This window comes from Rissa tridactyla, chromosome W (genome assembly GCF_028500815.1).
Source record: "Rissa tridactyla isolate bRisTri1 chromosome W, bRisTri1.patW.cur.20221130, whole genome shotgun sequence".
Classification (NCBI taxonomy): Eukaryota; Metazoa; Chordata; class Aves; order Charadriiformes; family Laridae; genus Rissa; species Rissa tridactyla.
The window spans coordinates 10268556-10296374 of record NC_071496.1 but is presented as its reverse complement, the minus strand read 5'-3'; the positions used below and the strand labels follow the sequence as shown (position 1 = coordinate 10296374).

The following is a 27819-nucleotide window of genomic DNA, read 5'->3' as shown; positions in this document are numbered from 1 at the left end:
TCTGATCTAGTTGAAGATGTCCCTGTTTACTGCAGGGGGGTTGGACTTAGATGACCTTTAAAGGTCCCTTCCAACCCAATACATTCTATGATTCTGTGAAACTCTGGGAATGGGTTACAGCTGCCCAAATTCAGCACTGTTCCCTGCATTTAATTTTGAACGTCCAGGATGTAAATGTGATTTCCTGACTGCAAAAGCTCGCTTTTCTCTCCCACACCAGGGCAGGACCAGCACTTCTCCCTGTAGTGCTGCTGGGGGACGCACAGGTAGCAGTAATGAGCGGCTGCTGCCCATCGCGCTCTGTAGAATCCCTTATAGGGATGCAGTTTCTGCACAGCCTGCATCTCCCCACACATTGCAGTCCTTCAGGTGCCCAAGCAGCCTTCATACCGGTATTTTTCTGACTACATCCCCTGTGTCCCATCCTCACAGCTGTCTACTACTGGTCATGAAGAGCATTTGAGTGATCTGAGCACTTGGATTTTCTCATGTGGTCAGGTAGTGCCGAGAAGCTCAGATCTACTGCTGTTTGAAATGGATGTGTGGACCAGCTGTGAAGCTCTGGACAGGCTCTCGCCAATGACAAGAGGTGGTGCCAATGTCCTGGTTTGAGGTAAAACAGAACCAACTTTCTGTTCAGTAATTTTACTTCTTAGCTAAGCCTCTTCTAACTAACTGCACACTCTGAAATTAATGGCATATTTTTCAGACAGTGTCGGCTTCTAGCAGAGATAAGGCCTTGATGTTTATAGTGAATACCAAGGAATGGTATGCTGAGAGGCTCTTGCTTAGACTTATTGCTATAACAACCAAGGTCAGCTAACTTTGTTATTTGCCCCGTTGGAGAGTCAGAAGAGGAAGAGTGTAGAGGGGTTGCACCTGCGGGGAGGAGCGGACAGGACAGGGCACTCAAAACTGACCAACAGGTTATTCCATCCCATCTGCCTCATGCTCAGTATAAAAGCTGAGGGATCAAAGTGATTACCCTCTTTCTTCAATGGCTGGTGTCCAAGGAGGACTTTGTTTGTCTGCCTTTGATCCTGATGCGTGTGTTCCTGAATCCAGTTCCTGAGTTCAACTCCCGTCTGTCGCTGAGTCCAGTCTGGGACTTTTCCTGTGCCTGCTGGTGATGTGATTGTCATCATAGAATCATCTAGGTTGGAAGGGACCTTTAAGATCATCGAGTCCAACCATTAACCTAACGCTGCCAAAACCACCACCAAACCATGTCCCTAAGCGCCGCGTCTACCCGTCTTTTAAATACCTCCAGGGATGGTGATTCAACCACTTCCCTGGGCAGCCTGGTCCAACGTTCGATAACCCTTTCCGCGAAGAAATTTTTCCTAATATCCGTCCTAAACCTCCCCTGGCGCAACTCGAGGCCGTTTCCTCTCGTCCTATCGCCTGTTACTTGGGAGAAGAGACCAACCCCCGCCTCGCTACAACCTCCTTTCCAGTAGTTGTAGAGAGCGATAAGGTCTCCCCTCAGCCTCCTTTACTCCAAGCTAAGCCACCCCAGTTCCCTCAGCTGCTCCTCATAAGCCTTGTGCTCCAGACCCCTCACCAGCTCCGTTGCCCTTCTCCGGACACGCTCCAGCACCTCCGTGTCTTTCTTGTAGTGAGAGGCCCAAAACTGAACACAGTATTCGAGGTGCGGCCTCAGCGGTGCTGAGTACAGGGGGACAGTCGCTTCCCCAGTCCTGCTCGCCACGCTATTCCTGATACAGGCCAGGATGCTGTTGGCCGCCTTGGCCACGCTGCTGGCTCATGTTCAGCTGGCTGTATATATTGTATATATTTCATTATTTTCTTATTAATATTATTATATTTTTCATTTTATTATTTTATTATTAATATTTCATTAGTTTAGGTTTTTTTCAACTCATAAGTCTCTCTCTCTCATTTTCTCTTCTCTCCTCACCTCTGAAGGGCGATGCTCTCCCTACTCTGAAGGGGAGAGAGGTAAAAGAGAGCATCTGTCCTTTGTTTTAGTGGCCAGCCCAGCCCAAACCACGACACTGGCTATATACCAAAGATGATGATAATGTCTCTGACCTTAATTGCCTTTTTTTTTTCTATTCTTCATTTATGAAGATGAAGCTATACATGATAGGGCTCATGTAAATAAGGTTAAATGTTTTATAGGCTGTTTATTTTGCAAAACTAAACTATACTAGTGAGAAGAGGATAAAAAAGAAGAGGCTTTAAAAACAGTATAATAGAAGTCCATATAAAAATTATACCTCTGCACTTAAAATTTGGGTATGAATCTAGTACAGAGTGCAGCATTTTCTCATGAGATATTTCCCTTTTAAAAGCAATTTGGTGTGAAAAGTGGTTGGAGCCCTGCTCTTGATGGATAGCCTGAGGAGAAAAAGGAAGGGGAAAAAAAACCTCTTCAGGAGTACAGTGTACCAAGAAGAAGGGAGGCTGGACCAAATTAAGCCCTAGTCCTGAAATCCTTCTGGGGTTTTATACTCACTAAACTCTGCCAAAATTGTAGTAATGACTACAGATAAATTACATTATGCAATTGTAGACAGTTGCTATTGACTGATCAGTACCTGTTATTTAACTGATCTGCAGTCCATTCACTCTTGGTTAACAAAATTTTAGGAGACTGTCCAGACAAATTAAAAGATTTTTTTTTTTAAAAAAAGTCACTAGTGTTTCAACATTAGTTGGGGCAAGAGAATAAAAAGAATGAAAGGAATGAGTTCTTACCAAGATTGTTACCTTCCTTGAGAATGACTAAATGCCATGACTTATATCATCTACTTTGTCTTCAGCCTCTGTCCCTAATGCATCTGAGCAGACAGAGCGAAGTTCCAAGGAAATGTGTTACTTTGAGAGTCTCTGAAAACACATCCATCAAGTTTTTGCTTCCTTTTGGTCTTTGAGCACTGTCAAGCAGATAAGATTAACACAGATAAAAGTAACAATGGAATCTTCCTTATCTCTGATTTTATCATGAATTCGTGCCTGCCTGTGTCTGTATCAGAGGCTCCTGGAGACTTGATCAAGGCCCTAGTACAAGCTAACAGGTACAATGGAGTAATACTTACACATATAAATGTATATAATTCATTAAATATTGTTGATATGCCCTGATATTGTTATGGGTTTACGCATGCCATCCACTGTAACAGGGTCCGACCCTAGGATTCTGCTGATTAATGTAAGGTTCTAGTGAAGGTTTCCAATTCCTCTTTTATTAGTTCTCAGGTTACAGCTTGAGCTGGGTGCCTCTGGAGAGGGACCCCTACACCAGATTGCACCCCTCAATTATACCTGTACCACCCAGCACCCGATCCCCAAGTCCAATCACTTAATTCTGGTTGGTGGTCTCTTGATTTCTTATTGGTTTTCTTTGTTGCTGGGATGGCCGCCTTCTGAAGTTACCTCATTCTCTTGGAATTGTTTCCTTGGTCCTTATCTTCTTCATTCTGCTCGCATCTGACAAATTCAGCTAGTTCTTTGTTAGCAGCATTAATTTTATCAAAACGTTTACTCTCGGTCAGCTCTTGCAGCCTAAGGCTTCAACTACTTTAGCTACTAGCGCTAAGCTACTAATGCTAAACAAGACTATTCAGAGAAGAACAGTTAATTGAACTCCTTCTGTAACAGTACACATATATTATCAATATGCCAACTGCAACCCACATTTATGCAGTTTTACTTGTCTACTATGCCTTTTTCAATACTAAACTATATCCTTGGAAAAGTCTGAAGTTATTGCTAGTAGAAATGCATACACATACAAAGGAAAGGAGAAAACTGTGTATTTGTTATTAACTTGAGAGTTGCCTAATTTATAAGTTGTTCAGTAGATGTTGGTTCCTCTCTCTGTGTTAGTACATTCCTGTTTGTACAGGAATGAAGTTCAAGGACAAGTCCACATCCACATTCTAATAGTATCACTAATTTTTCCTGTTTTGCTGATCTGAAGTCATGACATAATTTAGTTTTTAGTTTTAGTAAAATGAAGATAACAAGAAGGCCAATGGCATCCTGGGCTGCATCAAGAAGAGTGTGGCCAGCAGGTCGAGGGAGGTCATCCTCCCCCTCTACTCTGCCTTGGTGAGGCCGCATCTGGAGTACTGTGTCCAGTTCTGGGCTATCCAGTTCAAGAAGGACAGGGAACTGCTGGAGAGGGTGCAGCAGAAGGCTACCAAGATGATTAGGGGACTGGAACACCTCTCTCATGAAGAAAGGCTGAGGGATTTGGGTCTCTTCAGTCTGGAAAAAAGACAGCTGAGGGGGGACCTTATCACCACTTATAAATACTTAAAGGGTGGGTGTCAGGAGGATGGGGACAGGCTCTTTTCAGTGGTGCCCAGGGACAGGACAAGGGGTAATGGGCACACAAACTTGAGCATAGGCAGTTCCACCTAAACATGAGGAGGATCTTCTTTACTTTGAGGGTGGCAGAGCACTGGAACAGGCTGCCCAGAGAGGTGGTGGAGTCTCCATCTCTGGAGACATTCAAAACCCTCCTGGATGCATTCCTGTGCAACCTGCTCTAGGTGACCCTGCTCTGGTGGGGGGGTTGGACTAGATGATCTCCAGAGATCCCTTCCAACCCTATGATTCTATGTTCCATGTTGTGCTAAATTCTGATGGTAACCTAGGCCAAAGATTTAGAAGTAGCCTAGTGTTTTGTGCAGGTACTGGAAGGCCATAGATCAACAAGGAAATACTCTTCTTTCTATGAAACTAAGATAATTTCTATAAATTGGCTTCATTTGATATCAGGATTAAATATTATACTCAGCCAAACTGTTTTGGGTCCTGCCCTCTGGGGCTGCTACAGGAGATACCACACTCACTGTACTTTATGGCATCATTCCTTTAGACCTGAAGCCCCAAAATAGCCAAAAGTGAATTAAAAAAGGACTAATTAGATTGGAGTGTCTGGCTAGGGACATTGGAAGTATTTGGTGCCATAAAACATTCAAATGGGGAAGGCACAGAAAGAACCTTCTTTTCCTACAGTACAAAATCCAGGAAACCAGCTGCTGTTATCCAGGAATAACAAGCTTCTACTATCACTTAAGACTTAAGAGTCCACACAATGCGTCTAAAAATATTTGATAGTCATCTCACTGTAAATAGTAGTCTAGATACGAAAAATGTGTCAACTTTAGTGTCCTAGCACTAGAGATGGCAACATGTGTAGACATGCCTCCTAACAGTATTTTTATTCATCCCCTCCAAGAACCAATTGCATGTCAGTCTGAAACGTGCCAGCCTGCAGGTTAGCGTCAAATATAGGTATATAAAAAAAAAACAAAAAACACACAAATTACTCTTTTGTGCTGTTTTGCCAATCTTGCCTTAGTCTCCTCCAGTTCTTTGTGAATCTTCAGTACGTGCTTGTTCATTTTACGAATTGTGGAATGTAAGATTTCCCAGACATAGAACCTAGGAAAGATGCAAAACCCAAACCAGTAAATTGCATGCTGTTCCAAGACAGAAAATGCACGGGTCCGCTATAATTCTCAATTCTTCTTATTCAAACCATCAGAAACAGGGCAACTTTCTATTGCTACAGAGCAAGTTAAACTAATAAACAATTCAACAAGTGCACAACACTGATCTGGGGGAAATTTACAACATTTCATCATTATTACCTAGGACATCTACCGGAGTGAGCATTCAATATTAAGAAAGCATATCACTCACTTCTTACCTGTACTTTGCACTGAATTACCAAACCAGTGCTTTATTTCAGAATCATTCTGCAACACTATTAGCATCAAACTGCCAGGTCTGAGCATTTTTCCCCCCACTCAGTAAATAATATATCTGAGGGTGATGCAGGATACATGCCCTAGGTGCAAGCCAAGACTCAACCAGTCTAGCAGCTATACAACACGGTTAATAGTTCATGTCCAGAAATGGTCCTAGAGCTTCTCCTTCCACTTTGGCAAACTTACAGGCTACTTGCATGAATCTTGTTAGCATAGCTTTTTGCAGGACATAGAAATGCACACTGCAGCTCAGAGGAAAATAGTAAAGCTTGTGTTTTAGGGAAGCAACGCAATTTTATGTACAGTTTAAAGCAAAATAATGAAAGTGAAAACTACAATTATTTTAAGTTAAAAAAATGGATTCTAACCATTTAAAATAAAAAAATCAAATAAAAAGCAACTGAAGACAGAAATTCCACACTTGTTACATAGTAAAATCATGTGCAAGTTCTGAAGAGAAGATCCAGTTTGCTACTGCAGCGCAATCGACAATCTGTGTTCGAATCATCTTATCCACAAGAACAGCAATCATTTACATTTTGGGAAAGAGAAGATGGTCATTCCTACCACAAGAAATGGTCAAGTTTACCTGCTGTAACATGGAGTCTGTGAAATTACTGTGGGCTAAGGTACAAGCAGTGCTGGGTTGTATGAAAAGCTATTAGAGTCAAGTTTGGTTTTATGCAACTTTGCAAATATATTAGTCAAACTAATGGGTGATTTCAAACACTTCAGTAAGCTAGTACTACTAAAAGCAGACATCTCATTTGCTGAACCTAAAAACGCTCAGACTAGGGGATCTGTATGCCAAGTATGCATTCACATTTTAACAAGTCGTCTTTACTCCTCATGAGAGTGATGACTTCACTTTTCATTCAAGTGAGTACTACTACTATTCCCAAGAGCAAAAATACAAGAACTGAATTTTGAGACAAGGCATCAGAGAAGCAAGTACCAATAGTCAACATTAGAGTATCCAACCAGAAGACATGTTCCTGTTACATAACCATAAGGTAACAGCAACTGCTAGCCTACTCTCCTTGGACTGCAACAGTCCCCAACCACAACCATATGCTCTTTCCTGCAGTACCTCTTCATTTTAGAATAAAACCAGCACTGTATTATTTACTACAGGACCCTACCTTGATGAGGCTTGTGAGAAAATCAAGCAGGTAGCTACAAAAACTATCTTGTGATTAGAACAACTTTGTGCCATTCAGAAGAAAGGGCCCATCTTAAGTATTCATGTACTCCATACTGCAATACCCAAGAAACTTAACCTGCAACATATTTTTTTCTCATAATCATCCATTCTCAAATAGAATAGGGAAGTGTAACAAAGCTCAATTTAAGGTAGAAAACTAAATTAACAGAATAAATCAGAGAACTCATGACTCATTTCTCAGTTTCCAAGATTGCTTCCTATATGCATTTGTCTTAAGAAATTCTTCCTGGCATTATCCAGACTGCCTAGTTTGAGCCTTCATGTAACACAGACATAAGAATTTGTAAAAGTATGTGTCCTGGTTTGAGCAAAAAAGGATTAATTTCTCTTTCAGTAATTTTACTTTTTGGTAAGGTCTCTTCTAATACTAGGGAAAACCACATTTTTAGAAGACTCTAGTGTCTGAATATGTGAAAATATTTACTTTATGGCCAGATATGGTATGTGGGTTTCAAGGTCCCAGTGTTTTCAAGCTAGCCAGGTGCGGGGATGAGGAGGAGTGAGACCTGGGTACTTGACCCAAGCTGGCCAACAGGATTATTTCATACCATGAACGTCACATTCAATATGAATTAGAAAGTTTGATGAGGAGTTATCTTTCTTCCTTGATGGCTGAGATCCTGAGAACTTCTTGCCCTGGTGCCGGACTCCTGAGGCCTTCCCTTCTTCCCGAAGCCATAGCGCTTGCAGTGTCCAACATTTTCTGTCCACTGCTGGGAGTGCACAGCTTCCTACTGATATAATTGGCTGAGTATAATCCTTGTATATCTTATATTGGTATCGGTATTGATATTGGTTCTTTAGTATTATTAACATTAATTATTTTGTCTTATTCTATTAAATCTGTTTATATTTCAACCCTCGGGTTTCCTTGTTTTTTTCCTGATTCCCCTTCCTGGGTGGGGAGAGGCCATCGGATGATAGAATAATTGTCTAAATGACAATAAATTGTTGTGGGTTCCTCAAACCATAACAGTATTCAATCTTGATGTTAAAGTTTCCCTTTATGACATCAAAGCCTTTGTGTTGTGTCCCTAGAAAATAGTTGAGGCTGTGAACATCCATAATTTAAAGGTTGATATTTCAGGTAGGAATTTTTTTTATATGTATATCTATTTTGTATTTCTGTTTTTTTAAATTCTTTTATTTAAGAAACTATTTTACAATATCTTACCTCTCTTTCAGGACCTGACTTTTAAGAATATTAAAAGCAATTTTTTTAGTAACCCTAGAAAATGGGCCTTAGGCCCAGTAGCAGATGAGATGCAAGGATTCTCCAGCACTCGATGAAATTACTTTTGGAAGTCTGGCTCATGCAACTGAGGCACCAATCACTTCCAGACATAATATCATATATTACAAACACACCAGGGAGAAATATCCAAATAACTAATGCAGAAAAATTGAACACAAGTTTTTTACTGATCTCCATTTATAAAATGACGACAACATAGGGAAATAACAACTGCTGTGAAGAAATTGCATGTTTTAAACAACTGAGGTATTTTTTATAATTCTTTCAGCACATTATTTCATCAGACTCAGGAATGAACTTTAACCATGGTAGTGTCACAGACAAATCTGTTCTCAATGTTGGTTGAGAACAGATTTACTTGCTCTATCTGTGCATAACAGTGATTCCAACCTGGTCTTTGTGGCTCATCGTGACTGCTAGTGAAAAAACACACAAGTGCTAAATAACCAGGTTATCTCTTCAGCCTACTTCTGTGTTACAAGATCTACATCTTAAAAAGCATAAAGCATGAGAACACTGTTCTAATATTGACATTTCAAAGAAAAACAGGGTTGAGTTTGGTTTGGTTTTTAAGTTATTCTCTTGTAAACCAGAGCATAGCACAAAGCTGAAATTCTTCTGCACTGAACTTTTAACATGAAAGTCTCACTGACAGAGAATAAATTTGATGTCCAGTTTAAGGCACTTAACAGCAGTAAACACAACTTCAATTCTTTTAAATACAAGTAGACAATAGATAGTATTTTTAAGTAAACAAAGGAAATTGCAATGCTTTATATTTTAACATTACTTTCTGCAAGTGGAAACTTCAACAAATATCTGCCATTGATGCTCTTACCTGGGGATGATTCTTCCAAACCTCATATACAACTCTCAGGACATGGAGTTTCCCCTCATCACTTTCAGCAAGTACTTTGAAGACTTCATGAAACCTTTAAAGAAATATAAGTAGTAAATGGAGCAGTTAGGATCAGGGCAATGAAGCAAGAGGCACATAGTAAGTGGTTTAGATGGTCCCAACGTTTTCTTTTGACCAATCCGCAACAATTCTGGAAAGGCTACCCCCTGAAAAATAGAGCTGTCCTGGGTTTAAAAGATTGCAGAGACAAGACAACTCCTAAAAACAATGTAACCCTGCCTCAGGGGCAAACTCAAAGCTAGGCTACAGTTCTCATGCTTTTAAATGCAGGAGAGAATCCTGCTGCTAGGTGTGCTTATCTACATGCAGGCAGAGTGAAATTTGCTGCTTTTTGTGCCTTGGACTTTGTCTATTGATAGGTGTTTCCATAACCGTAGACCATTATTCAATCTCCCCTCTACTGAGGAAAGCACTGAGAGCATCTACTTCAGTAGAGTTAAGCTGACTCCTATATCAGTATTTGCAGCTCAGTTTATGTAATGTAGCTATAAAGTTTAAATGGCTCCTTTTGACCTTATGGATATCACTGTTGATATGCAGCAGTGAAACCACTATAGCTCTGAATACACAAAGTCCTGCTCCTTATGTTACTGACTGTAGGCTAGTGACCATCGTTTTTTATAAACTGTCATCGTAAATCTTCCATGTGCAGACAAAAATCAAGCTTTTACATTCATAAAGTATATAAAGTTGTATAAATAGAAAAACTGTTCAGTAAGACACATGACCACCTCTTTCATACTGAGACGGTTTAACAGCATCAAGCATGCAGTGTCAAAAATAAGTTATTTTCATCTACTCTAAGGTGGCTTCCCAGCACTTCAGATACTAGTAGCATAATGTGCTGTTGGACAGTTAAGGAAGAATAGGTAAGGCTTGATGTGAGAGAAAAAAAGCAGGGCAAACTACAGTAAGTACATTTTAAAGCCAGCTGCAGCAGTACTCCTCTCCCATTATTCTTTGGGGTCTTCTAAACATAAAATTCATTAGCCTCACAAAGCAGTCAAGCACTTGCAAGCAGGTCCAGAACAGGCAATAAGCTATCTGCTGCACTGTGACCATTCTCAGCTCCAACTTTTCTTCCAGTCAGGTAACAGCTCTTTGTCTCATGGACTTTGCAAGTCTAAATAAAGTTCAGTAGTGCAAATGAAACTGAAAACAGAGAACACATGGCTTGAGCAATAACTTTCCTCTTTCAAAGGAAAGTATAGACAGAGTGCCTCATTTCTTTGATTTAGAAACTATCATTAAGAGGATGTAATACATTTGCAAGTAGCTAATCCAGACACTAGCTAGGATATTTTTCATTACGCAGTGTGTGTTTCTCAAGACTTTGCAATAGTATGCACAAAGAGTCATAACACACCACACTTGTTAGAAAGATTACTTAAGACTTCCTATTAACTCTCTTTATATTTTAGGTAGTTTTCATAATTAGGAGTCACATATAGAAATATCTACACACTTAATGAGTTGATGAACTGCCACATAAATCTCCCCCCGTTTTTTTGTTTGTTTGTTTTTTTAAACCAACTAACTAACTTGCATGCTATTGATTGATTGATTTAAACACAACAGCACAACCCAAGAGCAGTATGCTTGTGCAGGCAACTAACTCATAGCACAATATCTTTTGTTAGTAACAAAAACAAGGTGAGAGCTGGGTTGAAGGACATATTTGTAGGCTACAAAAGGGATTTATTTCAGCTCAATTTCAGGAGTAACATTTGCATTTGAGAAAGCTACAAAGATTTTTGGGTTTTTTTATTTCAATAACAGATATTTACAACATTCTCCACTGCACAGATGTATGTTCCCTCTCGCATTGTCTACCAACATTAAAATCCAGGAAAGACCTAATTGCTTCTGTGCAGTGACTGAGTACCAAAGAGTCTCTGTTTTAGAACCCCTACAGGGTTACTGGTAGAATCACAGACATTCAAGGATGTACTCAGAGTCATGCTCAGGTGAACAACACTGATACGTCCAAATGTGACAACAGGAAAACCCCAAATTGATATGTACCTTTATACTTGCAAGAGACTTAAAGCAGACAGAACCCTCAGCCTAATGCAATCAACATGTTTAAGATGTGTATGGTCTTGTTAATAATTCCATTCAGCTATGTAACCTAGTTTTCACATTACCTTCCTTTTAATAGTGTTACCACTTCTGCCCAAAACACACCATCACATCGTGTAGCATCTAAAATGTTACTGAAGCCTGTAAATGAGTTATTTTATCAGACACTTCACTGTCAGAATGAAATGGTTCTGTAAGCCCAAAATAATGCACATACCACACTTACTTAGCCAGAGCACTGAAGGAGTGGCTGAAAGACTTCGCAGCTAGATGGAGCAGAGTCTGTACAAAAACTTCTGTTTTCAAAGGACTGAAGGCAAATCCTTCATCTGCAAGTTATTTAAAGTTAAAACAATAAGTACTTCAAGTAGAGGTTTTAAGTTGCTCCAAAATCTTTAATGATAATTTTTTGTAAAATGAATTAAAACAATAAATTAAGTTTCAGCAACTGGATTTTGTAAGGCTGAACAGAAAGTTAGTAAATATCTTCTAAAAGGTGCAGATCTTGTGACTTCCATCTGTCATGGAGAAAACATGTAGAAATAGTTCCAGGTTAATGAGAAATAGCAGCAGAGGGACAGCTATGCTAGTCGCATCTCACAGCACTGATGGAGAGAAGCAGGGAACAACAGCTGAAGACGCTGCAGAAGTCTGCATTGGGTTGGAGACAAGGCAGGCCACAGAGCACGGGAAAGGGGGAATGGATGAGAAGAGAGGAAGCTGCAGATGATTATAATACAGAGGTTGGGTATTTGTAATGGATGGGGAAGGGGGGCACTGACTATGCATAGGGGATGTGGGACACTTGAAGTAAATGGTTCTAAATCCCCTGGACACTGCTATAGACCTGCTGGCAACAAACAGGTAAGAAAAGGAACATCGATTACTATGTGGTGTTTATAGCAAATCAAGGAAAACAATACTGGCTTTCAAGCAAAAAAAGGCTCACTGCTGCTCTGGTGCATGCATAACACTTGCAGAATATTGCAGTATTACTCCTCAAACTTGTAGCTCACACTCCTTTCAGACCCCAAGAGCACAATGGCTTTGGAAATCGAGCATTAGGTGTGGCTGGACCAACAGCAAAGCTGGAAAGAACTTGAGCAAAGTCCTATTGTGAGAACGCTAGTTTCATTTAAATCTAGGGAAAGCTAAGAAAGCCATGGTGCTAGCTTTAACTGCTATGGGATTATATCAACAGGAGGCAAGCTCTTAAGTAGGGTAAAGGCACTAGATCTTTGGGACAAAGCTGATACCATGAAATGAGCTCTAATGTTGAAGGCAAAGGAAAATGTTAAAAATCCTTCATGCCACCTCTGTGGATAATTAGCAGAACCCACATCAAGGGCCAGGTTTCTTCTATTAACTAAAACAGACCTGTCTCTGTACGTGACAAGAACAGAAGAAACACTGACAGCTGTATGTTACTTCCATTTATTGTTAAACTGAAACCAACTATTAGAAAGGAAAGCAGTTCAATTAGCAGCGGAAACCATAACTACAGGACAGCAAAATGGTTTAGATGCAAACCTTGCAATGGCTTTTTCAGATGTCCTTACCATCATCATCATCCTTATTTGGATTAGGCACATCTTTTAAAATGTCAAAGATTTCATCATTACTGGCCTTATTTTTAATTGCAATCGTTAAACAGAGTGCTACAGTATACCCAGGAAGAGACCCTAAATGAAAACAGAAAGTTCATATAGTCCTTTTCAAGTCTAGGATGGAATGAATATTTTTACATCAGCATGTTTCTCAGAGAAGCATGTACACTTCCCAGCTACCCCCAAAACTTGCTGCTCCCAATACCACTGTCCATATGACCATTCCATAAAATTCATCAGTGGGTTTCCTATTCTTCACAAATTCAAGCCCTTTTCTAGCACCTTCAGAGTTGAGGGGGAAATAACTCCCCTGATTAAAATTCCATTCTAATTTCCATCAGCTTCTTGAAAATACAGTACGTACTTGCATTTTCTCACTTATCTCTGCCTTTGATAACAACAGATCCTTCACATGATTTGCTGCCTCTCTGCTTGCATCATTACACCAAAACTGTTTAGTAAATCTTTTATTAAGTGCCCCATTCATTCAAAAACAAGTTCATATTATCTTTTGCTGCATTCATTTCTGCACAGTAGTCTGCCTGAACGATGGAAACATATGAAATTTTCTTTTTTTAGACTCCTGGAAAACCAAAGCAATGCTGTAGCACCTAGACTGCAGTCACCTCAGCGTGATTTAACTTCATACAGCTAGACTTTTTTTATTTTTTTTTTTTAAAAAAAGGTTTAGATTAGAAAGATCCAGACATAGCACTAGATCAAAATCAAATGTATTTATTTCAGCTGAGTTCTCCTTCATGAAGTTAAGTGACTTGACACTAAAGCTAGGACATTCCCTTGCTTAGAAATGAAGTTTCAGTAACTTAAATACTTACTATTGCTTTCATCTCCATATTTGTAAATACACGCTGGGTTTGCAGGACTGAGGACAGAAAAGCTTGAAGGAACAATGTCTATTATTCGCTGATGGTAGGAAAGTCTACAAAAGTAAATTTCACAGCAGTAGAATTATAATGGCATATCATCATCAGGGCTGACTCAACTCGCTGATTTAAAGTATTTCTCTTATTTTTTTAATTTGGACTGAGCAAAAAAAAAAAATCAAAACGTTTATTCAAAGCAATGGGAGTTCCTGACAGATAGCAAGAGCTAATGTAACACTTTCTAGTAGATGCTTAATACTAGAATTTCATCCTCGCACAAGTGTAAGATGCTATGGGGACAACTGGTAAAATACTGGTATTAAAAGTGCAGGTGGGGGGAGGAGAGGAAAAAGAAGAAAAAAAATATGATTAAACCAAATGGCTTCATTTTACCTTCCATCTTACTTACCTTACAAACACTGAATTCCTCTAATAAATTTTCAGTAAAATTAAAAGGAGCCACAGACAAAGTGAAACTTTTTGTAGCACAACAATTTTACACTTCATATATTAAACTCTCACAAAACAAAAGGTAAGCTTTTTCCATGTAAAATACTGAATTACATAGGTTCTTTGAACATTTTGCTCTTGCACTCTCCTATACCCCCCATTTCCACAATCATTAGCCCAATCTTGACAGCTGTTGTGCTTTTGCAGCTTCTTTTTAAGGTCTATGAGAATCAGAGATGCCCAGAACAATCAAGATATTTATTTATCTTAAACTAGGGATATAATAAACCCCCCTATTTCTGTGAATAACCACTGTTTTCCAGCAAATTACCTGAACTATTTTTCCTTCCCTGCCTGACCTATTATCAACTCTTTTTACCTATCCTCAAGCAGAAAAAGCCTTCTTAATTTGTACCTAGAAGGATGTCACCTCCACTTGCTCCACCTATTTGTCCCCCAGTCCACTAAGAAAAGCGGTGCCCTACAACAGATACACTAGAACAAAAATGAGCAAGTCAACAGAACAGACTTCAGCTAAAAAAGTTAACTGAGAAAATATGTATGCTTAAGACAAGGGCCACATTAAAAGGAATGCATCATTACCTGGAAGCAATGGCCAAACTCCAATTTAATGTAACTACAAAAGCAAGATGTTCAGAAGTCTTACTTACCTCATGCATTTTTCCAAAACCTCTCTCACAAATTTGGATTTGGGCTTCTCAAGGTCCTGAGTAAGACAGTCTGACCTATCAAAGAAAAAAAACCCAACCCAAAAACCACACACATGATAATTTTTAACACATGTATTTGTGTTTTAATCTGTTTTGGTCTGATACAACAGGTAGGGAACATTCACTGGATAATCACAATTCATAAAATCATTCAGGTTGAAAAGAATCTCAGGAGGCTCAGTAAGGAGACTGGCCCCATCCTCTCAGTAACCTCCTCATAGGTATTAGAAGGCTGCTATTACATCCCCCTGAAGCCTTCTTTTCTCCAGGCTGAACAAGCACAGTTCCCTCAGCCTCTCCTCATAGCACTGTAGCAGTTTGGTGGCCCTCTGATTAACTCCTACCAGTTTCTCAATGTCTGTCTTGTATTGGAGGGGGCAAAACTAGACACAGTACTCTAGATGAGGTCTAACAACTGCCAAGTAAAGGGGAATAATCACTTCCTTCAATCTACTGGATGCACTCCTGTTGACACTGCCCAGGATACTGTTTGGCCTTTGTCACTGCCAAAGCACACTACTGGCTTTTGTTCAGCCTATTCTCCAGCACGATCCCCAAGTCCTTTTCAGCAGAGCTGCTCCCCAGCCAGTCAGCCCCCTACCTGCACCATTGCAGGGGATTAGTTCATTCTAAGTACAGGACTCTGTGTTTGTCCTTGTAGAATTTTGGAAGGTTCCTCTCAGGCCATTTCTCCAGCTGAAATAGGTAGGTCCCTCTGAATGACAGCCCTATTCTCAAGCATATCAACTACACCCCCATATGTAACGTCTGCAAGCTTGATGAGGGTGCATTCTGCCTCTCCAGGTGTCCTGGTTCCAGCGGGGATAGGGTTAATTCTCCCCAGGCCCTGGCAGGGGTACAGGTATTCCATCCCATGTGAGCCATGCCCAGTCTGTAGGCAGGAGCTGCCAGGGGAGGGGGCAGGAAGTCCTCGCTGGGAGTGGGCTGGGGTGTCCTGGGTCTGGTCAGTGAGCGGTGGTACCATAATCATGTTTGTACATTCCTCTCTCAGTGTTATTGTAGTTGTTTCCTTGTTCCTTTTGCTGTTCTGTTAAACTGCCTTTGTCTCAACTCATGAGTTTTGCCTTTTTCTTCTGATTCTCCCCCAGCCATGGGGGGGGGGTGGGGGGTTGAGAGAGTGGCCACGTGGTTCTTTGTTGCCATCTGAGGCTAAACCATGACACCAGGTAATTGATAAAGATCTTAAACAGGACAGGTCCCAAGATCGACCCCAGCAGTACTCCACTTGTAACCAGGCTCCAGGTAGAGTATAAACCATTAACCACTACTCTCTGAGCCTGACAAACCAGACAGGTTTTCAACCATCTAGACCATAACAATCCAATTTGGATACAAGGATTCTGTAGGAGACCACATAAAAACCTTTTCTAAAGTCAAGGTGGATGACATTCACTGCTCTCCCCTCATCCACAAATTTAGTCCTTTCATTATACAAGGCAATGAGGTTGGTCAGGCATGATTTACCCTTGGTAAACCCATACTGGCTGTTCCAAATCACCTTCTTATCCCTTGTGCTCAGAAACGCATTCCAAGAAGACTCGCTCCATGATTTTCTCAGGGACCAAAGTGAGACTGACAGGCTTATAGTTCCACAGGTTGTTCTGTTGGCCGTTTTTGAAAATAGGTGTAACATTTACCTATCTACAATTATCAGGGACCTCTCCTGATCTACACAGCCTTTCAAAAACAGTAGCTGCACAATAAAATCAGCCAGCTCTCCCAGCACTCTCAGGTGCATCCCATCTGATCCCATGAATTTGTATGGATTGAGATTTCTCAAGAGAATCGCGACTTGATCCTCTTCCACTACTGGTAATTCTTCTCCTCCTTGAACACTATCTCTAAGCACAGAGACTTGGGAGACCATGTTTGTGAAGACTGAGGTAAAAAAGGCATTGAGTACCTTAGCTATCTCTGCTGTCACTAAATCACCTGCCCCATTCAGCTGCAGGCCTGCGTTCTCCTTGTTTATTCTTTTACTGATAACATAGCAGCAGAAGCTCTCATTGCCCTTTATGTCCTTTGCAAATCTCAATTTAAGTTGAGCTTTGTCTTTCCTAATACCATCCCTGCATGCCCAGGCAATGTTTCTAAATTCCTCCTTTGTAGACTGTCCTTGCTTCCACCTCCTGTGCATATCCTTTTGCATTGGACCTCAGTTATGATCTCCCTGATTAGCTAAGCCGGCCTACTTAGTTTCCTGAGTATCAGGATAGACCATTCATGTACTTGGAGGAGGGTGTCCTTAAAGACCTGGCAGCTCTTTGGAGTTCCTTTGCCCTTCAGAGCTGCCTCTCATGGGATCCTCCCTACCAGTCCCCTGAATAAGATACCTGTTCTCCTGAAGTCTAGGGTCTGTACTCTGCTACTCTCCTTCCTCACTCCCCTCAGGATCTTGAGCTCCACTATTTCATGGTTGCTGCAGCCAAGGCTGCCATTGATTATCACATCCTCAACCAGTTCTTTCTTGTTAGTGAATAGCAGATTCAGCTGTATGTCACTCCTGTTTGGCCCATCCAGTACCTGCATCAAGAAGTTATTCCTGACACCCTCCAGAAATTTCATTGACTACTTGCATCCCTCTGTGTTGCCCTTCCAGCAGATGTCAGGGACACTTAAGCATCCATAAAGAACAGGGTCTGTGATCCAGAAAATTCCTCCAGTTGTTTAAAGATGATTGACCACTTTCTAATCCTAATCAGGTAGTTTGTAACTCCCACCATGATGTCACCCTCACTGGCCTCTCCTCCCATCTTAACCAACAAGCTCTCAATCAGTCTGTTGCCCATTTCATAGAAGCCCATGTATTCAATTTGGTCCTTCACATAGAGGTCAACGCCCCTCCTCTTCTTCCCTGCCTGTCTTTCCTGAAGAGTCTGAATCCATCCATTGAAGAACTGTGGTTATATGAGCTCTCCCACCACAGCTCAGCTACACATCACAGTTCTTCATCCGCACACAGAGCTCTAGCACTTTGTGTGTTTCCCAGGCTGTGTGCATTTATGCACAGGCACTTGAAGGGGGCCCTTTTGTCCTGCTTTATCCTTTTCTTTCCAGAGACTGAGACTCCACCACCTCTCTGGGCAGCCTGTTCCAGTGCTCTGCCACCCTCAAAGTAGAGAAGTGCCTCCTCATGTTTAGGTGGAACTGCCTATGTTCAAGTTTGTGTGCCCATTACCTCTCATCCTGTCGCTGGGCACCATTGAAAAAAGACTAGCCCCATCCTCCTGACACCCACCCTTTAAGTATTTATAAGCATCGACCAAAGTTGAATACATGGACTTCTATGAAATGGGCAACAAGCTGATTGAGAGCTTGTTGGTTAAGATGGGAGGATGAGGAGGAGAAAGCGGCCAGCCAGAACCGGTACCTGGCGCTTCCGGGGGTGGTAACAGCTGAGGAGGAGTGGGGCGGAGCCAGCACCTCCGGCGGGAGATTTAAACAAGGCGTAAACACACCAACGGTCACTCGCTGAGGAGACCAGCTCCGATGCAGGTAAGTCTGTGCTGGGGAAGGGAATCGCGGCAAAAAAAGCCGGCAAAGGGGCTCGTTTTTGAGGCTTTTCAAGCCGGGAAAAAGCGGCCAGCCAGAACCGGTGCCTGGCGCTTCCGGGGGTGGTAGCAGCTGAGGAGGAGTGGGATGGAGCCAGCACCCCCCCTCACAAAAGCAGCCCTTCGGGAGCGCACTGAGCAAACAAGCAGCGAGTGGGCGTTCCCTGGGTGTCACCCGCGGGATCACCTGGGAGTACCAAAGAAGGGTGTACGTCGGTGAGGCGACACTAGCGGCGGACATGGTCTCCACCAGGTCTGTAGCCAAAGCCAGAAGGAATAAAGCAACCCAAACGGATGTGATGGAGAGACATGCAGCTGTCCAGGCGACGGGCTGCATGGAATGTCTGTCACTCTGGCAGGAGGACAGCAAAGACAGTGCCTGTGTGTGCTGCAACCAGGTAAATGATCTGCTGAGCTTAAGGAGGAAGTGGAAAGACTGAGGAGCATTCGGGAGTGTGAAAGGGAGATTGATTGGTGGAGCCACACCCTGCCATCCTTAGGGAAAAAGCAGCAGTAGGAGGCTCCACGAGAGGCAGAGGATCCCCTGCCCTCTTGTCACCAGGCAGAAGGAGGGGAACTAGGAGAGGATGGGGGGAATGGAAGCAGGTACCTGCTCGCAGCAGCAGGAGAGCCCCCTCCAGACCCCCGATACCCCCCCAGGTGCCCATACAGAACAGATATGGGCCTCTGGAGATAGATGAGGAGGGAACTAAGGATATTGATAAAGCCTCATCCAGGGAGTTGTCAAAGCAGCCAGCTCCACGCATTAAGACTGCTTCTGTGAAGAGCAGGAGGAGGGCAATAGTCATAGGGGGTTCCATTCTGAGGGGAACTGAGGGTCCCATATGCAGGCCGGACCCTTCCCACAGGGAGGTCTGCTGCCTCCCTGGGGCCCGTGTTAAGGATATAACCAGGAAGCTTCCTGGCCTGATATGGCCCTCAGATTACTACCCTCTTTTGATCTTACAGGCAGACAGTGAGGAGCTGGAGAGTAGAAGTCTGAGGGCAATGAAGAAAGATTTCAGGGCCTTGGGATGGCTTGTCAAGGGTTCGGGAGCACAAATTGTGTTCTCCTCTGCCCTTCTAGCTTTGGGGACTGACGAATGGGTAAACAAGAAAATCAGACAGATCAATACCTGGCTCCAAAACTGGTGCTACGAGCAGGGCTTTGGGTTCTGTGATCATAGTTTGATCTGCAGGACACCAGGGCTACTTGCTAAGAATGGGGAAACCCTATCCCAAAAGGGGACAAGGGTACTAGGCCAAGAGTTAGCAAGGCTCATGGACAGGGCTTTAAACTAGAAATGAAGGGGGAAGGGGATAAAACTAGGCCCACTAGTAATGAGCCTAGGGATAAAGGGCCAAGGATGGGGGTGAAATCGGTAGCCCAGCTCAAGTGCATCTACACAAATGCACATAGCATGGGCAACAAATGGGATGAGCTGGAAGCCATTGTGCAGCAGGACAGCTATGATGTAGTTGCCATCATGGAAACGTGGTGGGATGACTGTCGTGACTGGAATGCTGCGATGAATGGCTATAAGCCCTTCAGAAGGGATAGGCAAGGGAGGAGAGGCGGGGGTGTGGCTGTGTACATTAGGGAGTGTTTTGATTGGATAGAGCTAGAGTCCAGTGATGATAAAGTAGAGTGTTTATGGGTAAGGATGAAGGGGAAGGCAAATAAGGGAGATGATCTTGTGCTGGGAGTATGCTATAGACCACCCGGCCAGGATGAGGAGACAGATGAAGTATTCTATAAGCGGCTGGCTGAAGTCTCGCAATCGCCAGCCCTTGTTCTGGTTGGGGACTTCAACCTGCCGGGTATCTGCTGGAAATATAACACAGCAGAGAGCAGGCAGGCTAGGAGGTTCCTCGAGTGCATGGAAGATAACTTCCTGACACAACTGGTAGGCGAGCCTGCCAGGGGAGGTGCCTTGCTAGACCTACTGTTCACAAACAGTGAAGGACTAGTGGGAGATGTGGTGGTCGGAGGCCGTCTTGGGCTTAGTGATCATGAAATGGTCAAGTTTTCAATTGGTAGTGATGTAAGGAGGGGGGTTAGCAAAACCTCCACCTTGGACTTCCGGAGGGCGGACTTTGGCTTGTTCAGGACACTGGTTGAGAGAGTCCCTTGGGAGATAGTCCTGAAGGGCAAAGGGGTCCAGGAAGGCTGGACGCCCTTCAAGAAGGAAATCTTAAAGGCCCAGGAGCAGGCTGTGCCCAAGTGTCGCAAGTCTAAAGGGCGGGGAAAATGGCCAGTCTGGATGAGCAAGGAACTTCTGATGGGACTTAGGAATAAAAGGAGGGTTTACCACCTTTGGAAGAGGGGACAGGCAACTCAGGAGGAGTACAGAGATCTCATTAGGTTATACAGAGAGAAAATTAGGAAGGCAAAAGCCCAGCTGGAGCTCAACTTGGCCACTAACATTAAGGACAAGAAAAAAGGTTTTTATAAATACATCAACAAAAAGAGAGCCAGGGAGAATCTCCATCCCTTACTGGATGCCGGGGGGGAAAGTTGCAACCAAGGACGAGGTGAAGGCTGAGATACTTAATGCCTTCTTTGCCTCCATCTTCAATAGTCAGACCAGCTGTCCCCAGGGTGTTCAGCCTCCAGAGCTGGAAGATAAGGATGGAGAGCAGAACAACCCACCCATAATCCAGGAGGAAGTAGTCAGTGATCTGCTTCTGCACCTAGACGCACATGAGTCGATGGGGCCGGATGGGATTCACCCAAGAGTACTCAGGGAGCTGGAGGGAGAGCTCACCAAGCCTCTCTCCATTATCTATCAACAATCCTGGTCAACAGGGCAGGTACCAGATGACTGGAGGGTGGCTAATGTGACGCCCATCTACAAGAAGGGTCGGAAGGAGGATCTGGGGAACTACAGGCCTGTCAGCCTGACCTCGGTACCAGGAAAGATCATGGAGAGGATCATCTTGAGTGAGCTCTCAGGGCAAGTGCAGGGCGGCCAAGGGATCAGGGCCAGCCAGCATGGGTTTAGGAAAGGGAGGTCCTGCTTAACCAACCTGATCTCTTTCTGTGACCACGTGACCCGCCTTCTGGATGCGGGGAAGGCTGTGGACGTTGTCTATCCGGACTTTGGTAAGGCCTTTGACACCGTCCCCCACAGCATTCTCCTGGAGAAGCTGGTGAATCATGGCACAGACAAGTGTACTCTTTGCTGGGTTAAAAACTGGCTGGATGGCCATGCCCAGCGAGTTGTGATTAATGGGGTGAAATCTTCTTGGCGGCCGGTCACCAGTGGTGTCCCTCAGGGCTCAGTTCTGGGGCCAGTTTTGTTTAATATCTTTATCAATGATCTGGATGAGGGGATTGAGTGCACCCTCAGTAAGTTTGCAGACGACACCAAGCTAGGTGGGAGTGTTGATCTGCTTGAGGGTAGGAAGGCTCTACAGAGGGACCTGGACAGGCTGGATCGATGGGCCAAGGCCAACTGTGTGAGGTTTAATAAGGCCAAGTGCCGGGTCCTGCATTTTGGTCACAACAACCCCAAGCAACGCTGCAGGCTTGGGGAAGAGTGGCTGGAAAGCTGCCCGGCAGAAAAGGACCTGGGGGTGCTGGTGGATGGCCAGCTTGACATGAGCCAGCAGTGTGCCCAGGTGGCCAAGAAGGCCAACAGCATTCTGGCTTGTATTGGGAATAGCGTGGCCAGCAGGAGTAGGGAAGTGATGGTGCCTCTGTACTCGGCACTGGTGAGGCCTCACCTCGAGTACTGTGTTCAGTTCTGGGCCCCTCTGTACAGGAGGGACATTGAGGCGCTAGAGCGTGTCCAGAGGAGAGCTACCAGGCTGGTGAGGGGTCTGGAGACCAAGTCATATGAGGAGAGGCTGAGGGAGCTGGGCATGTTTAGCTGGGAGAAGAGGAGGCTGAGGGGAGACCTCATTGCCCTCTACAACTACCTGAAAGGAGGTTGGAGAGAGGTGGGTGTTGGCCTCTTCTCCCAGGTGAATAACAACAGGACCAGAGGAAATGGTCTGAAGTTGCGGCAGGGGAGGTTTAGATTAGATATTAGGAAGAATTACTTTACTGAAAGAGTGGTCAGGCCTGCCCAGGGAGGTGGTTGAGTCACCATCCCTAGAGGTATTTAAGAAATGTCTAGATGTGGCACTTCAGGGCATGCTCTAGTGGCAGAGATTGTAGACTGTTTGGTTGGACTCGATCTTAAGGGTCCTTTCCAACCATGAAGATTCTGTGAAAAAGACCCAAGTCCCTCAGCCTTTCTTCATAAGAGAGGTGTTCCAGTCCCCTAATCATCTTGGTAGCCCTTTGCTGCACCCTCTCCAGCAGTTCCTGGCCCTTCTTGAACAGGGGAGCCCAGAACTGGACACAGTACTCCAGGTGTGGCCTCACCAAGGCAGAGTAGAGGGGGAGGATGACCTCCCTCGACCTGCTTGGCACACTCTTCTTGATGCACCCCAGGATGCCATTGGCCTTCTTGGACACGGGGGCACCTTGCTGCCTCATGGTCACCCTGTTGTCCACCAGGACTCCCAGGTCTCTTTCCACAGAGCTGCTCTCCAGCAGGTCAGCCCCCAACCTGTACTGGTGCATGGGGTGATTCCTCCCCAGGTGCAGCACCCTACACTTGCCCTTGTTGAATTTCATAAGGTTCCTCTCTGCCCAACTCTCCAGCCTGTCCAGGTCTCTCTGTATGGTGGCACAGCCTTCTGGTGTGTCAGCCACCCCTCCCAGCTTTGTGTCATTGGCAAACTTGCTGAGGGTGCACTCTGTCCCTTCACCCAGGTCATTGATGAATATATTGAAGAGGACTGGACCCAGTACTGACCCCTTGGGGAACACCACTCGTCACTGACCTCCAACTAGACTCTGTGCCCCTAATCACGACCCTCTGAGCTCTATCTTTCAACCAGTTTTCAATCCACCACACTTCCTAAGCTTCCCTATGAGGATGCTGTGGGAGACCATAGCAAACACCTTGCTTAAGTCAAGGTAGACAATGTCCACTAGCCTCCTTTCATCTCTCCATCCAGTCATGCCATCATAGAAGGCTATCAGAATAGTCAGACATGATTTCCCCTTGGTGAATCCATGTTGAGTACTTCTGATAGCTTTCTTTTCCTCCACATGCCTTGAGATGATGCCCAGAATGAGCTGTTCCATCATCTTTCCAGGGATGGAGGTGAGACTAACAGGTCTGTAGTTTCCTGGCTCCTCCTTCTTGCCCTTTTTGAAGGCTGGAGTGACATTGGCTTTCCTCCAGTCCTCAGGCACCTCGCCTGTTCTCCAGGACCTTTCAAAGATGATGGAGAGTGGCCCAGCAATGTCTTCTGCCAGCTCCCTCAGCACTCTCAGGTGCATCCCATGGGGGCCCATGGACTTGTGGATATCCAGTTTACTTAATTGATCCCTCACTTGATCCTCCTCAAGTAAGGGGAAGTCTTTCTTTGTCCAGACTTTCCCTGTTACTTTCTCCAGAGTCTGGGACTCCTGAGGGCTGGGCTGAGCAGTAAAGACTGAAGCAAAGAAGGCATTCAGTAACTCCGCCTTCTTCCCATCCTCTGTCACCATGGCTGCTGTCTCACTCAACAGCGGGCCCACATTTTCTCTAGTTTTCCTTCTGCCTCTGATATGCTTGAAGAAACCCTTCCTGTTGAGCTTGACATCCCTTGCCAGGTTTAATTCCAAGGAGGCCTTGGCTTTCCTCATTTTATTCCTCCATACTCTGAAAGCATTCTTGTAATCTTCCCAAGTGGTCAGTCCCTTCTTCCACTTGAGTTTTTTCTGAAGCTCCCTGCTCAGCCATGCATGTCTCCTGCGTCCCTTGCCTGATTTCTTGCTCTCAGGGATGCACTGATCCTGAGCTTGGAGAAAGTGCTATTTGAATACCAACCAGCTCTCTTGAGCCCCCCTGCCTTCCAGAGCCCTAGCCCACGGGATCTCTCCAAGCAGTTTCTTGAAGAGGTCAAAGTCAGCCCTCCTGAAATCCAGGGTTGCAATCCTACTTGTTGTTGTTTTGTGCACATTACCCACAATCCTGAACTCTGTCTTCTCGTGATCATGAGCAGGCTGCAGAAGTTAGACTGTAGGGAGGACTAAGCCCCCAAGTAATCTTTCTTTATATGTGGGAGCAGGAGAGGATGGGAGTAAGCAGAAGGCATGGTACTTGGAATACAAGGGTTTGGGAAAGCTATGGTTAGGCACTGAGGGGGTATAGGGAGCTCCTGCTAGAAGCAAAAAGATCAAGATTCAGGGGGAGGGTGGGGGGTGTCATGTTAGGATGGCACTCAGAGAGTGAGGTTACATGTATGAATGCAGGCGGTCAAAGGGAAGGAGAGTCAAGGCAAATTACTGATAAGTAGGAGAACCCTTCTGAAAAGCTTGCAAACAACTGACTGAAGTGATAAGGACAAAAATCACAAGCAAATCAGGTTTCCACTGTTTGTAGAACACGGTACTGCTTGGATATTCATTACAGAAAAATGGGATTGTTTATATAGTGACTAAAGATTACCAACCTTGTCTACCAAGGAATGATATTAAACAGGTGGGAGGGAGGGGCCAAAAGCATTAGTGGAAAGCAGTTAACAAAACCACTATATTGTGACATTTGCTGCATAAGTTCGAAGATTTAAGTTCTGATGGGAGACAGAGACTGACTTACCAATCTTCCCAGCTCCAACAGAACTGAAAGTTACTCAGGTGGTGGGAAAACCAGTTAATAAACATCTTAAAAAAGAAAGCTCTATTAAATACCAGAATTGCAAAGAAAATCCCAACAAACTTACTAATTGACAAGTAGAATACATCTATAAGAAAATCTCAAAGATAAACCCAAACTCTCTAATCTGTAGTCATTAATGCATTAAATAGATATCAATGTTGACTCATACAAAAAGACTGAATTGAGAGTCAAAAGCCAGTCTTTATGGATGAATGTGCAATCTGTCTTGTTCTGGTGCATATACAAGACTAATGACTTACTAAAATAAACAGTGAAAAAAAACTTACTGCAAGTCTACAGGTTTTCACATTTCTGCACGGTAATTTTAGTTCTACATAATGCAGACCACTCGAACCACAGAAACGCCACTGCTCCTTTCCAGCTAGTCAACCTTCCCATAAACCTACTTCCAACCCTTTGCTTCCTCAGGCCAACAGGGAGGAGGAAGTAGTACATAACAGAAGGGAGTATGGAAGTGGAAGAGTTGTCATAGTTTTTATAGCTGCACTGTATAGCTAATCAGAGTAGTGATTTGAAGGAAAGAGTTTCTGGGGGAAGAAAGGCAAGCGGTCAGTCCGTCCCTTACCTTCTCTTCAGATGGCTCAAGTCTAGCGCCCCAAAAACATTTTGTACAGAATCAAACCATTTATTCAAGGATTTTAGATGATCCTTTTCAAAAATGCATCAATATCCAATGCACAAGAAAAATGAAAAACATTTTCTGTTGTCCCCAAAATATATACTTACCTGTCTATACATGTAGTATTCATTGTATCCAAGCGCATGTAAAGCATTTCTGTGGCTTGTGCAAGCTGAAAGTTTCTTATTAAAGTTAACAGAGAAGCATCTGAAATTGTGAGTTACTCTCTCCATTTTTCAGAGATGATTTCATCAACTCTCTACTGACAGCTCCCTGTCTCTATATCATGACTTACCCCATTTTGAAAAGGCCGCAGGAATAAATAAATAATGAAGCATGCAGTTTTCCCCAATAAGTAATGTCTATTCTCTAATCCAAGTCTGGTTTTCTTCCATTGCTTATAGTGAGACCATTAGCTGCTATTACTGGAATCCAGAATCCCCCCTATGAGACAACAAAAACTGTACACTAATTATATGAACGGACATCAACCTTGTTATGGATCGCATTTTTATTCTCACAGTTTTAGCTTCATATGATCCTGTTGCTGCCTAATCAACAGACCATCTTTGCTCATCGTTAACAGCTCAAGAAAGTACATCCACACTGGCCTGATCAAAAGGCCATGGCCAGACAACCCTGATCCTTTGTTGCTGTATCCCTATTGATACTTACTGCAAGCAGGTCCCCACAATTTTAGGGATAGTCTTAGTGAGAGTTTAGACTACATGGTTAGAATCACTGGGTGGGTAATTTCAAGCAGTAGAATAAAAATTTAGGAATGGAATTACCAGTAGGTATGTCTGTCAGTCCTCCATTCTCAGTGACCGTAGCTCATTAGCCACAATCTAAACCTACTAAAACTAAATCTAAAAAGGGGCCAAATGCAACACTCAGAATTAGCTAGGAGCTGATACTTCCTTCTTCATCATTAGCTACTCTCTGACCTGAGGGATTATTATTGACTTTATTAATACTCCTAGTCCATTTCAGTGCAAACTCAAACAGGTTAATTCAAATTATCTACTACACTTTTCAGTGAAATGGACTAGGAGCACTCATACCACTGTTACAACAAAAGATTTAAGAAATTAATTTCCTTTTCCAGGTTTTAATGTGACTATAACCATGCCACAAGCTGCCCTAATGTAAACACAGGGCTCAGAATCATGCAAGTTATTTATTCTGTCCCTTGGCTATAAGAGGGCTCCTCAAAAAGATCTGCAGAGGAATCAGAACAAGGTTCCTCAGTTTGCCTGGTCTGCAAGCTAAAGAACAGGCTTAGATGTGAATGCAGGCTTTACTTATGACTGTTGAGTTGTGTTATTCCTTCATGTGAGCAGTGTTATTGGCAAAGTTTCATGCAGCTAAATAGGGAAAGAAGGAAAATTTATTACTGCTGACATTTACTGCTATTCCATCCTGTACAGAACAAAAGAAAAAAATACTCCATTTTAAAAAGGCTCTTTAGCAGCATGAAAAGGATACAACTTGTGGTAAAGAGCTAGGCTGGAGTTTGCACAGTTCAATGAGGAGTGCTGTGTACATAACCTCAATGTGTGGTGGAGATGGAAGCTGAAACAATTCTGCAAATATTACCTACGTGGGAGAAAAGCACAGAATCAAAGCACAGTCAGACTCAGCCTGCACAGTCCTGAACTTGAGAACAGCAATGCACACGTTCAGCAATTATATACCAAAACAAGGCCCATTTTATTCTGTCAAACTCACATTCTGGGAATAAGAGAGGAACTTCAAAAGATAGTGCAAACTCTTCACCATACTAATATAAGCCTCCTTAATTACCCTTATCATTTTAGACTAATGCCATGCAAAAGACTAGCATTATGCAACAATTCTGTTATGTCTAGTAAATACAACGAACAGTGTAGAAGTGTGCACTGAGTTATAGCATGAGCTAATGCAATATTATAGCGGAATCTGAGGAAGGAAGGAAGGAAGCAAGCTAGCTGAATTCATCTGCTCCTGATCTA

At 43.4% G+C, this 27819-nt stretch overlaps 1 protein-coding gene across 1 annotated transcript; it reads right to left on the bottom strand.

Moving 5' to 3' along the window:
- Positions 1-848: 848 nt before the first annotated feature.
- LOC128901887 (nuclear cap-binding protein subunit 1-like) lies at positions 849-27418 on the bottom strand. The gene is given in 12 exon segments (XM_054184040.1): positions 849-879; positions 1922-1947; positions 5310-5424; positions 6182-6287; positions 9074-9165; positions 11461-11563; positions 12794-12916; positions 13678-13781; positions 14847-14921; positions 25126-25190; positions 25929-25997; positions 27314-27418. Coding segments are annotated over 12 exon segments (969 nt in total). The 5' UTR covers positions 27374-27418.
- Positions 27419-27819: the final 401 nt, after the last annotated feature.